The 18368-nt window shown below is 39.5% G+C and overlaps 1 protein-coding gene across 2 annotated transcripts in view; it reads right to left on the reverse strand.

Moving 5' to 3' along the window:
* Nucleotides 1–346: 346 nt before the first annotated feature.
* Nucleotides 347–18368, reverse strand: part of Ap1s3 (adaptor related protein complex 1 subunit sigma 3) — a 64317-nt gene continuing 46295 nt past the window's right edge. Inside the window, exons 2-6 of one of the 2 annotated variants that reach the window (XR_003848255.1) lie at nt 17772–17950; nt 16070–16178; nt 6767–6904; nt 5488–5678; nt 347–2307 (exon numbers count right to left, since the gene is read on the reverse strand). Coding sequence is in view for 1 of the 2 variants with exons in the window: in XM_008825820.3 (XP_008824042.1) it covers nt 2272–2307; nt 6767–6904; nt 16070–16178; nt 17772–17950 (462 nt within the window). In the remaining variant the exon portion in view is untranslated. The remainder of the gene's footprint in view (nt 2308–5487; nt 5679–6766; nt 6905–16069; nt 16179–17771; nt 17951–18368) is intronic. The other variant, XM_008825820.3, reaches the window with a different exon arrangement.

An 18368-nucleotide genomic window follows, 5' to 3' on the forward strand; every position in this document is an offset into this window, starting at 1 on the left:
AAATACAGGGACCATGTGGAAAAACACATTAGCACTTATTAATGTAGTTTGATGAAACTTAGAAAAGTAAAATTATGTGCAGTTCACCAATGATATTTCATAGGTGTTATAATATGAATCTTAATTAATTATTAGGTTTTGCAGCATAAAGTAGACAGGAAAGTAAGAGACACTGTTCTCCCAAGAGCAGTCTGCTACTTTGTGAAGTTCCTCCTTCTTGGTAAGAACCAAGAAAATGAGGACGCCATGAAGAAAACAAAGGCAGCCCACCAGGAGCCAAGGGTAGCAATTGTAAGATAAAAACGTGATTTAAAAGTATATACACATTCATGAAGGCACATTCAAGTTCATCATTAACTTTTTTACATTTTATTTGGAAGTTTTATACAAATTGAGTATTAACTTTCATTACACTTGATGCTTCTGTTATAATTATATCATATAAAGAAAATATAATGATTATTTTCACTAAAGCTCATATAAGCTGTTCCTTGAATCCCTTGAATTTATCCCATTATGACATATAAATATCATTTTCTGTGTAGGCATTGACAGAAGGTCTGAGAATTCCTGTCCAGTTAGACAGTGTCAAGTACATAATTATTCAGAATATATGTAGTTACATTTAATGAGGTTCAAGAGACAACGTCTTCCAAAAACAGTGGGAAGGAATCAGAAAAAACATGGTGTATTTACATGAAGTCCATTTTCACAGAATTGTTTAAAAAACAGTTTTGCCATGATTTTTCAAAAAATTAAAGTACAAAACTGAAGAAGAGCTAAACAAAGCTGATTAAAAAAGGCAAACTTCAATCTGATGCCATAATTATATTAATTTGAAAATACATCAGATATGACTAGCCCAATGATTACTTCATATGCCAATCTGCAGTATTTCCTTTCAATAAACGCTTACACTGAGGAACTGGTCACTTTTCCTATCTGTTCTCCTGGTGTCTTGCCATTTTCCCTCAGCTATGCCTGATGAGATGAACCACTCAGGATCTTTGCCATCACCTTCTCTAAGGGTTTACTATGTGAGCTCTCCCACAGAATCTAACAGCAAACATACACTTGTCTCACAAAAAGCACATGGGTCCTAACCACTCCAGTATGAGTGACTCCAGTCCTCAACACCAACAATGAAAATGCACTCATAAAATTTCAGACACATGTACCAAGAACAACTATTATAAGCTACTTTCTTCTTCCCTCTAAATATCTGAGCATGTTTAGTACCTGGTTATATAGAACTGTCCTTTTGGAAGCATGAGGGTGACATAGTCATAATAATGATGGTCAGCAGCAAATATTTTCTGTGGGAAAAGGAGGCCTAAAGTCGTCCCCATATAGGGTGCAAAATGAATGCCCTAAGTAAGCAAGCCTGATATATCCAGCTTACATTAAAAATGTTTGAAACAAAATCTCTCAAGCAACAAAGAGCTCTTGGAGCATGAGACTTTAAAAATGGTAGTAGAATCCAAATGCTATTGCTTTCATCTCTTAGTATTTTTGTAATAATAGATGTCATAGACATTGTATCTCCAGATGTCTTAAAACTTTAATAAATATATAGTTTGTAGAAAATATAACCTTATTGAAATGTCCCTTATATTCAATTAAAAGTAAAATTAAAACCTCAGCCTAGCACCTTCTAAGACATCAAAATCAAGTTCTATATCATCTTTGGTTAGCTTCCATAATCCCTACCCAGAAAAAAAAGTAAATTCAAGGTAGTAAAGTCAGATACATTGTATCTGGTCTGAAATTATAATAGTATTAAGAATATTAAAAATGTCTAGCATCATGTATGAAATCTGAACTATTAACATAAATTTGAACTAATATACATTTTTAAACATTTAGGAAAGGCATTAATGATAAAAGATATACTTTACATTCAAAATTGTGGATCATCACAAAATAGTTTTCAGCCTACAAGTAGAAGATCAAATGGCAACAAAAATATATTGCAACTAATTTTTTGAAATTGCCTTTCAACTATCACAAAAAGCTAAAACACTGCAAACAATTACTCAGTCGTTGAGGTGCACAGCAATTATGTCGAACAACTAGAGCCACAGTAAGTACTCATATACAGCATAATACAAACATGTAGTATAAATATTTTGTACCAACAAGTTTAATTTTCTAGTTAACAAAAGGATCCCTTTATTTTTGGCATGGTGCCAGAGGCTATATGGAGCCTGGATGCAGTCCAGTTTGTAGGTTCACAACACGTAGCACTCAGAATCTTCAAGTAGACGACAGTTAAAATGTAGGCTTGTTCATGTATTCCTCCATTGTCTGAAAGGGAACAATGACTCAGAATAATTTTTCTTTTAAACATCCTTTAGCAGACTACATGTCTTTTCATTGTCATCTTTTGCAATATTGAAAAAAAAATCAAAAGCATATACAGACAGAAATTTTTGCATTCCAATGAAGTGGTTTAAAGTTTGAATATCATTTGCATATATAACCCACATGGCTGGAAATACATCACTTTCAACTGAGAAAAAGCTAAGCTTGATCAGGAAGTGAATGCTTGATAAGAGAGATATTAAAGCAACAAGTGTCAAGATATCACTGTTAGTTTAAGGCACATGTGTCTGTTAATTGACCATGAGGATCACATGCAGACATGTGTACAAGAGAAGTCTGAGATGCACATGTGTAACATGTGCATTGGTTTCCTGTATTATGCAGAACATCTTCGTTATACTTACTGCCAAGTCTGATAAGATAAATGCAGCATGGTTCTGAAGATTTCTACTATGCGCTTAGGAAGGGCTTTCCATCCATATCCTCTTTCTCCATCCTACTTACCAGTTTCAAGTTTGCTAACAGGCTCCAAAGTTATTTTTTCCAGCATTTTCTTTGTTTTTAGTGTTTGAGCAGACTCCTAACTACAAGTATAGTTCCACAGTGTTGTTGCAAACCCTATATAGTACAAGTTGGGTGAACTTTTCCTTGCGTTCCTTCCCACTAAACAGATATATATTTGTGAAATGCATGGCCCCAGGTTAAATCAGTAGGAGAGCTCAAAGGAACAGCAAGGTGATACACTGTCCCAGTGTGACACACTGACTCACTGACTGTAAGTCCCAGTCAGCTTGGTTAGCAACCAAAGCTTGATTTGCTCTTATATATGCACCCCAGCATAAGTCCTCCTTTTAACCTCCTGGGGAAGAGTGACAACATGGCAATGAGATCAGGTCACTGGCCAACAGATTGCCTAGGGGACACCAGGGTTAGAAATCAAGTTTTCTAACTACATTCCCCGCTCTCTTTAGAATTTCAGTGCATCACTGCTGAAATTATCTATGCTCAGTCATTCAAACTTTCTTTCAAGTTCATTAGTCTCCTAAATGAGCACTGGGCCAAGAGAAGTCTACATCCTCCAAGACCTCTGCCCTGCATCTTCTTGATTGGGATATCCGTGCTAGATAGCAGCCCACTCAATCTGTAGAGTTTATCTTATTTAAAAAAGATTAAAAAGTTCCAGATACAAAATTAAGTCTAAAGTTTATTTAGAATAAGAAATGACGGTTCATTATTCGCTATTTTAAAAATGACAAAATAAAATGTAGAAGAGTATGTTATTTCCACTAATTGTTTAACACTATTATCTTACATGCATTGTATGGCTATATAATCTTTCCTGTTTAAAAAAAATCTTACTTGTGTAAATTTGACTAAAATGTATTGATTATATAAACACATTGTGAGGCCCTTTTTGCAAACAAGAAGCATAAACCAGTCAAGGGCCATGAAGTGGATACCTCACAGGCTCTGAGGTTCATTGGCCTTTGGTTATCAGCTCTGATCACAGCATTAGGCAACTTGGGGTCTGAACAGCACCCTAGCTGCCCCGGCTGAGCTATGCTGTCACTCAAGGTACATGAAACACTGACAGGAGTTTGTGTTTTCTTAAGCTTGCCACTAAAAAGGTTTAGAACAGACTTAAAATTGGTACAAGCTTAAACATTTGCTTCCCTTGCCTTCCCAAGAGGAGGGCTGGAGTCTGTATCTTGGGACCTCTTCTGGAGACTAACACCATGGTGTTTCTTATGCATTCTATACTGTATGTGCCACATCTTTCTCCTGCATTAGGGTTTTGGTTTATGCTTTAAAGGTTGAAAGTGTTGGGGTACTCCAAACAGCTGCTCGTGCATCTACATGTGTGTATAAACAAGCCCTCTGCTTGAGCTCTGTTTGACCTTCCCTTCTTGACATGTTGTCAGTCTGCAAAGATCATCCACTGATGGCTTTCCCCAAGCAATGATCCCAGGAATTACAACCTCCACAGTTAATAGTTAATGGTCACTCTTCCTTCAGTCTCTTTCATCTAACTTTATGTCATCTCGCAAGTTGTTGGGTAAGTCACCCACAGTCAATGACAGTTTCTATGTCATCACCATCTAACTCTAGTACACACAGGTTAAGCTTTGAGCTCTTGGAGATTTGAAACTGAGTCTTCTTATTAAATATTCAAAAAGAACTTTCATTTACCTCCCCTGTCCTAAGAAACTTCTATTAGGAAAAACCTAGGGGAAAAGTCCCAAGCTTCTCTTCAGTTGTTTTAAAGTAAAGGCAATGTTGCAAAGGCCTTCCTTAACCTACAGTGATTACAAATAATGTGCTTAGGTTCAAATGACAGGGTATAAAACAGCAAGAGTTTTCCTTTATATGATTTTAGCACTTTCTCCTACTCATTCTAAACTTTCTGAAGCAGACTAGACATGCAAAACCAATTTTTCAACAAGCTCTCCCAAATGTTCGTTGACATCACTAGATGAGTACCAGAGGCCACAAGGACACTAACAACACTATTTGGCAAGCTCTGTTCATTCACCAAGTATAACTTAAGGATAATCATGATATTGCCTACTCACTGGGGCACAGGGCTTAATTCAGGGCCTGGGAGATGAGCCAGCCATATTGTCCAATCAATCACCAGGAACATGAACCACCAATTAGTACTTTACTGTGAAATGGCTCACTCTTCCAACACCTGCTTCCCAGATTTAAATAGCACTAATAGAGATTCACTGAAAGCTCTTAAAACTGTTTCACACTGCTAGGGAGGAGGGAATTTTCAAAAGAACCCAGGTTTGTCTTGGCCTCAGTTCAAGAAGCTTTAATTACTGAAGTGCCAAAGACCCCATGAAAAGTCTGTCTTTCCTATAAGGAGCTTCCAGCTTAAGGACCCAGAGGGAGGGAGTGTTGAGCATAGCCTCCACTTCTCACACTCCACCTCTCCATCCTACGGTATTTTAAGAAATGCTGTTCTTCCGAATTTCCGAACCACTGATTCTGCCAGTGCCTTGTAAAATTCCCTTCCTGTGGCATTTGAAAAGAGCCAAGCAACACTGAGAGTTTTAATGCATTTCTTTATGGGGAGAACACCGCTACGCATTGGCCTAACAGGCACATGGAGCTGCTGATAGGAACCCACCCATATCTTTCTTCATGTCCACTCACCTGAGGACGGAGTCCCTCCATGGGCAGGAGTAAGTAATCAGCTCATAGTGCCAAGACAGTTGCTGGGAAATCATGCCTAATGTCTTATTACCTTAATCAGCCTCTTATTTTCAATAGCAGGAAGAATGGCTTTAGCACCAATTTTAAAAAGGTGCTTTATAATTCTTGAACTCCTCTTGGCTCTTGACCTGCTGTTATGAAAACAGGAAGATGGAAAGACCCACTGAGGCCAGATGTGCTACATGCCTTGTCATCCCAGCGCATGGGAGGTAGAGGCAGGAGGATCATGAGTTTAAGGCTATCTTGGGTTACACAGGAGGGAGGGAGGGAGGGAGGGAAGGAGGGAAGGAAAGAGGGATGGAGGGAGGGAGGGAGGGAGGGAAGAAGGCAGAAGAGAGGAAAGGAAGACCCACAGATACATGTGGGTCTAGATGAGCTAGGGCTCATCAGATCCACCTCACTTTGGAGAACAAAGGCCAGTAAAGAGAAGTGCTCTTTTCCACAGTGTCCTTGAAGGGGCTAATGTAGGTTACATTCCCCTATTAGGTATGATTCAAATCTGGGCTGCTACTAAAATAAAAGTTTCAGGCTATTTTATGTAGTAATCACAGAGTCAGGAGGAGCACCAAATGCATGCTTCAGGGCCCAATTATACCCAGGCAGGCAAGCCACGAGTGCTCCCAATTTATTTATGCAAACATGAGCACACGCACCTACAGCTTTCCCAAGAGAGGTAAGAAATTTTAATTAAAATGACAAATGCCATCTTCAACAGCACAGGTCTAATATTCCTAGCAAATGAAATCACTGCACACTGCTATTCTTCCTTCCCAGGCCTATGCAAATATTTTAATGAAAAGTCTTTTTATGCATCTCATCAAATTATCTTTGCAAAGAATAGCACCAAGTATTTGATACCCTTTTGAGAACAAGGTATTCTCAGACCCAAAATCTCAGTCAAACTGGATAAGTAAAGACTCAGGGACCCAGCTGCTTGGGTTCAAATTGTTTCTTATTTACTAACTGTGAATGTGAACAGGTCTATTTCACCTCTTGATGTCTCCATTTACTTACTATAAAAATGGGCTAATCCTACTTAGAATTCCTAAAAGAATTAGGTAAGCTAATCCATGTAAATTGCTTCAAAACTATACTCAGCACAAAGTGGGTATCATGCTCAGGGTGTTGACTAATATAATTATTAATGGAATCATCATCATTATCTTCACCATCATCATCATCATAATCATCTTTCCCCAGCATAGTAAACCACACTGACCTCTTGTAACATATCAGAGTCTTCAATGGCCTTGACAGCAGTTTTCTTGGATGTTTCTTGAATTTCTCCGCCTATTATAAACTCATCAAGGATAAAATAGGCCTTTTCAAAATTAAAGATAATATCCAGCTCACAGACCTGGGAAGGACAAAATAAATGTTTCGATAAAGTTGCAGTAGAATTGGTGAAGCATTCGCCACTGTGTCCAGCTTTTCCAACATTGCCACTCAAGTGATATGCCCAAAATAAAAACGCCACATGGTATGCTCAGGACAGAAAAATGGGAGTAGGGAATTCCAAGCCGTTAGTGAAGGTAAAATCAAATCCTGTTAAAGCAGAGTGCATCTTTAGATAATACCGTTTTATTTTGCAACAGGAAATTAGAGGCTAAGCAGAGGAGCAAGGCTCCTATTCACACACACAAGCAAAAGCTGGGCCCTGCCTGCTTTTCAGGGACAAGGTCGGAGCTTTGATTCTCCAGCATTCAGCTCTCAGGTTTGAAGATCCTGGCTGTCAGGTCAGTGAGTCACAAACTCTGAGTACATCAAACTCACCTAAAAGGTTCCTAAAAGCTATCCCTGCAGGTCCTACCCCAGGGTTTCTGGGTTGGAACCAAGAACCTGCACCTCTAGCAGAGTCCCACACAGCACTGAAGTTTCTGCTCAGAGGAACGTCACATTAACAACCACTGTCACAGACCAACACAGAGTCTGATGGATTTCAGTATGTAAATGAAGCAGGTAGCAAGTTACCACCGTAACCCAGACACTTCAACCAGAGAGTAATTCAGTACTATCCTTACTGACGTCCTCCAACTCCACAACTCACTGACACCTGACTTTCCTTTTGTATGTCTGCCCAATTAGAGCTGCTCTTTTTAAATCAGCTACATGAAAGACCTCAGTCCTCCCTCAAGCCCACCCTCGGTAGCATTTGAGTCTCTTCATCAATCTAGTTCTTGGACATTTCCTCTCTTTCTTGTTCTGATGACCTTAACAATGCCATCTAGTGTCTGCGGTCTTCCTCTGACTCTGATGATTCCTTCACAGACCCACTGGATGACTTTTCTACTCCTCCCCACTACCTGTATTTGATTAAGAAGGATGTATGGGGTCAGCAAAGTGGCTCAGTGGATAAAAGCACTTGCTTTGCCAAGCCTGATGACTTAAGTCCAATCACCAGGCCCTACATGGTAGAAGAAGAGAATCAACTCCAAGTTGTCCTCTGATCTCCATAAGCATGCTCTGACACACATGCACACCTCTTCTCCCCACACAAAATTTTAAAAGAAGTAGTTAATAGAGTGTTTAGGACATTTCAATCTGTAGAACAGCCCACATCTCCACCACATCTTGCTTTCATTCTGGCCATTCATCTTCTCCCTAAGTGTTGGTGTTCTTCCGTACAACCTCCTCTCTTTGCAACACACACTGTCTTCTAGGAAACTTCACTGACTCTCGGAGAGAGAGCCCCCTTCTCCTGCTCCTCTTTATCCCTTGGTTTTGCCCTCTTGATTTGGTTGTCAATTCCTATTGATTCTACCATCTAGATAGAACCCTAACCACTCGTCCCTCCATATCACAGCTGCTCTATCCTGCAGGAAGCTCAACAAACCACCTCTGATTCCCATCTGCCCAGTGGTTTCGCTTGCTGACTACATATCTTCACTTGGGCATTCTTCATTCCCGTATCACCGTGTTCCAAACTGATCCCAAGCCTATCTTTTTTTTAGTCCCTATTTTGTTTAGTAATCTCATTCTTACTGTTCCCTCTAGTTCCTGCTGGAGTTCAACTTATTTTCCCCTCCTTTCATTTCTCTCCTTCCCTTGGTCTTCCCTCTTGCTGTGGTCACTAATTCGTATTGATTCCACCGTCTAAATAGAACCCTAACCTCCCACCCCTCCATTTCACAGCTGCCCTGGCAACCAACACCTCTCACTGGGGCTATAACAATGATCTTTGACCATTCAAGCCAATCAATCACACTTTTCTAAAATGTTGATCTCATTCCTACCTTGTGTGGGGTTTGGTATTCAAGACAAAGTTAATTCCTCAGCATGGCATAGAGGATCTCACTACCCCATCCCTAACACTGCTTTCCTGTGCCAGCCTTCATCACGTACTACAGCCACACAAAACACCAGCTCACCATGTGTTTTTATGCACATGCCAGCAAGTCCTGGAATATTCTCCTAAATGCTCTTTCTTTTATTATACTGGCAAAAGTAAGCTCATTCAAGATAAATTCAAAAGGTCAGGCACACAATGATTCCCAGATCCTCTTTTCCCATTTAGACTTCACATTACATCCTGTAGATTCTCATGTCTTCTGTCCACTGGAATGAATATATAATCACAAATCATCCCCATATCGGAGCTCAGAACAAAGACCTTGTCTTGGTCACCTTTATGTCACCCTGCTATCTAGAACATAGTCAAATGCATTAATAATGGGATGTGATGATGGCGAAGTATGTGAATGAGTCAGCCATTATAGGCTTTGTCTCTGTTATTCTGGGATTAATGTCTTCCCAGATAAATAATTCTATTATTCTGATTGCTATAACTTTACATACAATGGGTGTCAATAATTCAATGCATTGCCTCATCAATAAATGTGCAGACCCCCCCCCACATAGAACATGGTTTATGCTAACAGATTCAATTGAATCTAGAATCATCTGAACAAACAATTAAAATACCACTATAATAAATGGCCATCTATGAAAAACTCAGCCAACTTTTCAGCAAAGGTTAGTCTCTTAGTTCACTATAAAGTTGCACTGAATCAACAATAAGTAGATGGATGGATGGTTGGATGAATGGATGAGTGGGTGAATGGATGCATGGATGGATGCCTGGATGGATGGATGGATGGATGGATGGATGGATGGATGGATGGATGGATGGATGGATGGATGGATGGATGGATGGATGGATGGATGGATGGATGGATGGATGGATGGATGGATGGATGGATGGATGGATGGATGGATGGATGGATGGATGGATGGATGGATGGATGGATGGATGGATGGATGGATGGATGGATGGATGGATGGATGGATGGATGGATGGATGGATGGATGGATGGATGGATGGATGGATGGATGGATGGATGGATGGATGGATGGATGGATGGATGGATGAGTGGGTGAATGGATGCATGGATGGATGGATGCCTGGATGGATGGATGGATGGATGGATGGATGGATGGATGGATGGATGGAAAATAGGTTTCTACATTTGTCCGTTCCCTCAAAAGTCTCTCTCTTGTTTATTCCTCTGTCTCTATATGTGTGTATCTGTATAGTTATATATGTATATATGTGTGTATATACATTCAGACATATATATTATCAATTTTAAAATAAGATTTGTTCACTGAGATATAGCACTATCAAAGAGAAAAATGGCATGATTGATAGAAGGGCACGTCCTCAGCTTAGGAACGCTTCCTTTAACTTTCAATTCTATAAATGTGAATGACAGTAAATAGATCAAAGCTTTTCAAGTAAAAATTTGAAGAGGTCAGAGTACAGTATGGGTCATATACCACTATAAACAAAGCTAAACTTATACAACAGACTGGGGAAAACATGTTCAAATACACATAATGATGGGGAGAGAGGACAGAAATGGGATTCACAATGTGGAAGGAATTCTTACAAATCCCTACCTAAGGGGCTGAAGAGATGGCTCAGCAGTTAAGAGCACTGGTTGCTCTTGCAGAGGACCTGGGTTCGAGTCCCAGAACCCACATGGTGACTCACTAAATCATCCATAACTCCAGTTCCAAGGAATCCAACATCCCCCTCTGACCTCCTCAGGCATTGCATGACACAGGCGTACTTACGTACATGCAGGCAATACACTCCTACACATAAAATAAAATAATAAATATTTTTTTAAAAAATCACTACCTAAGATAAACACAATATCAAAATAAATAAAGCTATCAAGAAATAATTCATCAAGAAAGAGAAAAAAAAAGGCCAACACAAGTCTAATAAGATGCATAGCCTCAAATAATCAGAGAAACTGAATTTATATTCACATGAAAATAATCATTGTTGGTGATGTATATCCACACTCACTGTTGATGGAATTTATAAACCTTATAGGCCATTTTGGTGAGTCAAATTAATATCTGTCACTACTAAACGTATAAATTATTGGGCACAGGCCGAGTGAGATGGCTCTGTAGGTAAGGGTACTTGCACAAGTCTGAGGACCTGAGTTCACTCCCCAGGACCCATGTAGAGTGAAAGGAGAGAACCAGCTCCACAAAGTTATTTTTCTGGCCTCCACATGCACAATGCACTGGCACACACACACACACACACACACCATATACACATACACAGTAATAATAATTAAAAAATTTAATTTATTAAGCCCAACAGCTCTATAAGGGATTTATTCCCATGCTATATTAGAATCACTGCCCAATAATGTATAAGAACAACAAAGATCCTGAGGGCATCATTTTTAATAATCATTGGGAGCAACCCAAAGTCCACCATAGGGAATTGTTCTAATAATATCTGTATACCTCCACAGTGGCCCAGGAATTCTGGGTATAATTTAGAAAGAATGAGGTTGTTTTACATGGCCAGATGTAGAAAAATTTTCCACACAGGCTTGTAATTAAAGACAATGAAGTTACATAAACTCTGCATAATGCAATCCATTTATTTAAAAAGTTACATCTAGAAGGATATGAAAATATGAATTCTTTTATAATTTTATGTAATTACATAATTCATAATTTTAACATCAGGAAAAAGAAATCACAATAGATTAGACATCCATGCACAGAAAAGAAAGTACTAGAAGAGATCAATTACCAGAGGCAGGAGAGGCAGAAGTCAGGAGCTGTAGTAGCAACAACAGAGAAAGCTCAGCATTCAAGGTAGGTGTAGACCAGGAATCCACTGCAGAGAGGAGCCTCGCTAGGATAAACCAGCAAGAGTAGAACCGACAGACACTCCTACACTTTCTCTAGGACCTTCTGACACCCCACTCAGAGCACAGCCACCTGTTCCCAGTCCTGAGGGCTCTTTCAATAGCCGTGGGGCAATAAATTCACCCTACTTAGCTTCAAGGGATTAGAACAAGGTGAGGGGGATAAACCAGCAAGAGTAGAACTGACAACACTCCTACACTTTCTCTAGGACCTTCTGACACCCCAGCCACCTGTTCCCAGTCCTGAGGGCTCTTTCAATAGCCATGGGGCAATAAATTCACCCTACTTAGCTTCAAGGGATTAGAACAAGGTGAGGTTACATGCAGACAGATATCCACAATTACAGAGCGTGATGCAAATGAGCAACTATTTCATGTACAACTCCAAAGTGCCACACTACAGCCAAATTTCTTCTGAGAATAAGAGGCATCATTCAAGGTTCTTCATATTCCAATACAGGGCTGGAGAGATGGTTCAGTGGTATCTGAGAATAAGAAGAGGCGCCAACTCTGAAGAAGTTATGCAACATTCAAGGTTCTTCATATTCCAATACAGGGCTGGAGAGATGGTTCAGTGGTTAAGATCACTGACTGCTCTTGCAGAGGAACTGGGTTCAATTCCCAGCACCCATATGTTGGCTAACAACTGTCTGTAACGCCAGTTCCAGGGGATCCAATGCCCTCTTTTGATCTCTATGGGCACTACACGACACAGGTGCACCTACCTACATGCAAACGATATATACACAAAATAAAAACAACATATAAAATATTTTTTAAAATACTCAAATACTTCTAAATTCTACCTTAAAGTTCTGTCCCGGTATGTCAGAACTATGCCTTTGCTGCTCGGAGACTCATCTAGTTATGTAACTTTATGTGGTCTGCTCTTCCACAATCCATGCTAATAAACAAAAGGACAGGACCGCTTTGCTTCCCCCCACATGCACCCTATGTATGTAGGTTTTGATATACAACTTACAAAAGCCAGAAAGTGACCATTTATCATTCCTTCCTAATCTTTGGTTTTACTATTGGCTTAAAGCTCTTCTCTTTCAGCAGAATAAATACTAATCTGAGACTTTTTCTTGACATTTCATTAATGTGGAATCTGAGAGCATCTGTCCTTCCTGAATTCTGTTCCAAAGTAAATACAAGAAGTTTCAGGTTACATGAAGGAAATGTTGTTCAGATAATAAGAAATACTATAAAGCTATACAAAAAATGATAGCAATAAAATACATAACTAGCAATTAACAGTTTTATAAAGTTTTGCTCTGTACTGCCTTTGACCCTCACGATAGCCCATGAGGTTAGCAAAGTCTATTAGCTTTTTGGGTGTCATTTTCTTCATCAGTAAACTGGGTGACAGGTCTGAAATCTTGGGTCTGGCTAGTGTGTGAGCAACACCAGCATCTGTGAAGACACTTGATGCTCTTCCTTTTACGAAAGAAAATCTCTCTGGGTCAAATTCAAAAGTGCTTTAGGGCAGCAGCATCCACACACTGAATACATCAATAAAAATGCATCCTGCGATTTAGAATGATAATACATCAGGTATCTAACTCTTCAAACAGACCCTCAACAACTAGGAAGCTCTGAGACATTTCTTCTTAGCCTCTGTAAATTGGGGTTAACGTTTACTGAAGATAGAAAGACCAACTAGTTAATCCTTATAAATCTCCTTGGAATTGAAAAGTGCTAAAAAATATTACTTAAATTAGTAACCAGAAATTTTTTATTTATCTGTCTTCAGAATACTGTAATTTCAAAAGTTATAAGAGAGGTTCGATACAAAGTCTTCCCTTGTACAGTATGAGGGCAGTATTCAAAGAAATCTTTGGCATTAGCATGAGAGGAAAATAAATCCAAAGAGAAATACCTTATTTGTGAGACAGTGTCTATGAAAATCAGCCCTGGAGGCCTTTGCTCATCACCGTTAGTTAATAAGAACTGAACACCTATTGGGCACACAGCCTTGAAGTGTTCTTAGCTGCTCTTAGCTTAATGAAAGATTCATTGAACTTTTTAGTGAATTAAATTTTGGTTCCTGACAAAGAGCTTCTAAAGGTAAACCAGAATAGGTTGGAAAGTTAATGTTCAAGAAACAGTAAGTCATTCCAACTCTCCTCATGAGTTCCCGAGGCGTAGCACTGGGGGAGGTCATTCAAATTCTCTTAAAAAGTGATGTGCTCTGAGATATCTGGTTGAATTTCAGCACAGAGAGCTCAAAATTCACCTTCAGGTCACATGATCACAGTTGGTTTAATCTAGGGAAACAGAACAGGTCAAACCAGCGTTCAGAAATAAGGAAGGGAAAGCAGATTAACGGAAAGCGCAGACTTCAAGAAACTCCTCCAGGCCCTTGCAAAAGGCCACGTCTGCAGTTCAATTCAAAAGAAGGCACCAAAATGCCAGCATTCCCTTGAATAAAAGAAAGGATGAAGTTAAATAATCTTGCATTTTCAAGCCCATTACTATATTCTCAATGGATTTGCTTTTCAAAAAATTGAAAATAAACTTGATGAAGAAGGATAAAGACGGTGCAGCTCTTATTATTTCTAAATATTGACAATAGCTGAAATCCCTGAAGCAACACGTTAGCTCTTATAAAATCATTTACAAGGAAAAAAACAAACAAACAAGAGAAAGCCAGGGGTGGGAATTCCTTTAGAACCCCTTCCAGCACTTATTATTGCGAAGTCTGTTGCAAAATTTCTGGTAAAACCCAACCAATGCTGAAAACTCTGCCCATTCCATTACAGAGGGAAAAAAAAGTGTGGAAAACTCTTCTAGAAGCAAATTCTCCCAGCACCCCTTGATGAAAGACCCCTGTGAATGAGGAAGGAGGCCGAGATCATGGCCAGGGGAACCTTTTCCCAGAGCCAATGCTCTTTCTTGAAACCATACATTTGCTTGGTGTCTCTGCTGCATTTGCTAAAATCTGGCTCAGCGGTATTTATAAATGTTAGGGAGAAAAGAAACCAAAAAAGTTTCTAGCAGGGGACTGGCAGGTTGGTGGTCAGGCAGTTTCTGTGCCAGGTGGGAAGTTCTGAGCTATTTCATCACCTAAAATGCTGACTATCACAGGTGAGCGAAGGGAACAGAGGGGGTGGAGGAGTGCTCTGAGACCACTGCTGTGAAGACTTAAATTGTGACCTAGGGAATGTGGGTTTTTCTCATGGTAGATGATGTAAAGTGATCAAGAAGCAATATCCCCACCTAGATTGTGCTTTATGATAAAGATTGTCACTAACAGACCAAGCAGAGATGCAAAGAGAGTTCAGGAAAAGGCCAAACAGGAAGCTTAAAAGTGAAATCCTCAGTACATCTACACCAGTAAGAGTGAAATGAAGGTGGATGAGTTTTAAATTCAATTTGAATAGACAGAAAGTTCTAGTAACAGACAAAGGCAGAGATGCCTGTCACTTTACATTGAAGGATCCTGGAACACAATAAACTCCAATCATCAGACAGAGCAGGTTTTCAAAAGCTGAGCATGGTTCCAGGTCATGAGAAGCTTAGTGAAGGCCATCACCAAGAGAGTCACCTGGCAGTGGATTTCAGGAGGGAGGATCAGCAGGCATACCAGGCAGGTGGGGGAAGACAGGCAGAGCATGTAGACGGAGGAGGAAGGAACTTGAGAAGAAAAAACAAGGAGGGTCCTCAAGATACACAAGACCCCCCCAGAGAGCTATGTCATGGCAAAAGAAAAGCGAATTCAAAGGATGAGCAAGGATCCAGTGCTGCAGAGAGGGCAAAGCAAGTTAAGGCTTAAGAAATGTCAATGGGGTAGTGTCTGTGGGGCAACAGTATGGTACCTGTGCTGCAAGATGGTGCAGAGTGAATGGATCCCGAATACTTCTCATCTGTTACTTGGACGTAATTTTTTTTTAAAAAAAGACTGTGGAATAGCAAGATGAAATAAAAGGATTTGGGATTTTTTTTTTTATTTTCTTGTGTGTTAATAATATTAACAAGTCCTTGTAGCGTTAAACAAAGTTAGAGATCAAAACAGAAAAGAAATGGCAAAGCCAAAGGGGAGTAAGGAACTAATATCAAAGAATCATTGACAGGTAAATTCTGATTCCCTGAAACAAGGTCTTCAGCATATTTGTGATCTGAAGGAGAGATGTGCATACCTCTTTTGAGTCTTTCCTTTACTAAGAAATATAGGTGGGGAGGAATCCCATGGGTTCTGATCCAAGATGGGCCAGCACGGTCCCTGGTACAATGCAATTCATATTTTAGCACTGAGAGAAAAGAACCCAAAAGAAGAGCTGAGGCAAGAGCCAAGATGGAGACTGACTCTAAAGGGCCAAAATGACACTTACATTTCCAAAGTATTTGTCCAGCAACTCCACATAACGATGTACTATTTCTAGTGTCAAGAGCTCATTGTCTTGATTTTCTATTGCACAGCAAAAATATAAACTAGCATACCTTGAAAAGAAAAAAAAAGAAGCAAAATTGGATGAGATATTAAACAACCTAAAGATGTTTTTCCCCAGTAAATCGGCAGTTTCCCACTCTCCCCAGAAGAGTCTCCCCATCAAAGAGTAAAACATTGCCCACAGCTTCCAGAATATTCCCCAATATAAAACAGAATATATAAAAAATACTGCAGTGATTAGACCACTCCCATTAATTACATGAAAAACTCTCAACAGAATTTTACCTTGCAGAGCTATGATCAAACGGACAGAATTCTTTGGTTCATGGTAATCTATGGTGTTTGTTCAAGCTTCTCTCTGCCTTGTATAAGTCATGTCTTCCGAAATCTGAACCTTCAGCAATGCACTCAGGGGTCTACGCTCCCAACATCTGGTTTTATATGACGTTTCATTACAAGTTGCCCACCCTCCCTTATCAAGTTCTAAATGCAGACTTGACAAAAAGAGTTTTGCCTGGGCACATGCCAGTAGTAGACGCCACTAAATGTCAAGCATACATAAACTATCTCTCTTTTCCCATCAGGCTTTAAAAACACCCTCTGCAAAGGCATTACTAGCATAATTTTCCTTCTAGAAACTCTAGTTCGATGTGAACCACCAGGCCAGGGTGGTTATGTTTAGGTTCTAATTTAGGCATCCATTTACTGGGTCCTATTGAAAATCTTCCTTAAACTCTTGTGCCTTGGATTTCTCATTTATAAACTAAGATTTCTTTCTAGTATGGTCTTATCACTTCAAAAAGGTAAATAAAGAGAATACATAGGTTTTTAAAAAGGATTTTTGTTTATTTTTATGTGTATGAGTCTTTTGCCTACATACGCGTAAGCATACCATGTACATGCAATGCCTGCAAAGACCAGAAGAAGGCATTAGATTCCCTGGAACTGGAGTTAAAGATGGGTGTTATCTGCCATGTGGGTGCTGGAAACTGAACCCAGGTCCTCTGGAAGAGCAGTAAGTGCCCTTAATTGCTGAGCCATCTCCTCAATCCATATATAGGCTTTAAAGGAAGATCTGGATTGAGTCCTGGCTCTACTGATTATCACTTAATTATTGTAACTAGAAACTAAACATTTAAACTCTGTGCCTCAGTTTACCCATCTGCAAATATGAACACATATAATAAGAGCTATCTGTTGAACATGATCGCTATTTCTCTATCATTTTCACCTGAATTTTTCCACAGCATTTGTTACTAGGTGGACATATATTGTTTACTTAATAAATAAGTAAAGTAAGTAAGTAAAATAAGTAAAACTCCCTTAAGACAAAAACATAATCTGTCTTGTTTGCTACGGAATCCACATCAGAATGATGCTGTGAATATAACAGGTGCTCATGGAATATTCTTGAGCATGTGCATGCATAATCCACATACACTGACGTATTTAGAAGCCATCCTAACACAGAAAAGTTGTTTTAATCTAAGGGAGTTCTTTACTAGTTCGCTCATGGTAGAAACAGTTGGACACTGCTCGTCAAAGATTTCAGAAAATGTAGGCATTGGTATTGAAATGTAAAATATTGAGGACCAGATGAAAACAAAGGAGCGGTGGGAAGTTCAGGTTCCATGAAGTTACACCTTTTATAAACAAGTTTCAGCTCTTTCCAGTCAATAAAGCTGCTTGTCCTGTGACCACGAGAAAGGACGATCTGGATGATTTCCCGGGTGATCTTTCTCCTCTCTTTGTCAGGGAGCGTGGTGTACCATTTCTGCAGCCGCAGTTTCCCTTGTCGACTGAAGAGCAAGATGAAATGTATCTAGAGCAAAAGAAACCCGGGGCTTGGTCAGCCAAGTCATTCTTCAAGGCAAACACGTTCAGTGGCTTCAGCCCATGAATGTTCGGTGTAAAGATATTTACCAGCCTGAAAGCCATCTCAGCTGATAAATTACATTTACCCATCAGAGGGGCAAAACATGATCCATCACATATATCAATTACTTCTGTTATAAGAAAACAACACTTTAAAAATTTTTAATTCCTTCCAAGAGTTGTAAACCCATTAAGAAAGAAAAACGTATCAAAGGAAGCAGTAGCACTCTTTGAAGCAAACAAATTCTTCCTTCACAAGCAAAACAAAAAAGGAAGAAAAGAAAAATAAAGAAAATAAATTACATCCTAGTTCTCCATCACAACCATGAAAACACAATGATGGTATAGAAAGAAAGGAAGGAGGG

This window comes from Nannospalax galili, unplaced genomic scaffold (assembly GCF_000622305.1).
Source record: "Nannospalax galili isolate Female #2095 unplaced genomic scaffold, S.galili_v1.0 scaffold127, whole genome shotgun sequence".
NCBI lineage: Eukaryota > Metazoa > Chordata > Mammalia > Rodentia > Spalacidae > Nannospalax > Nannospalax galili.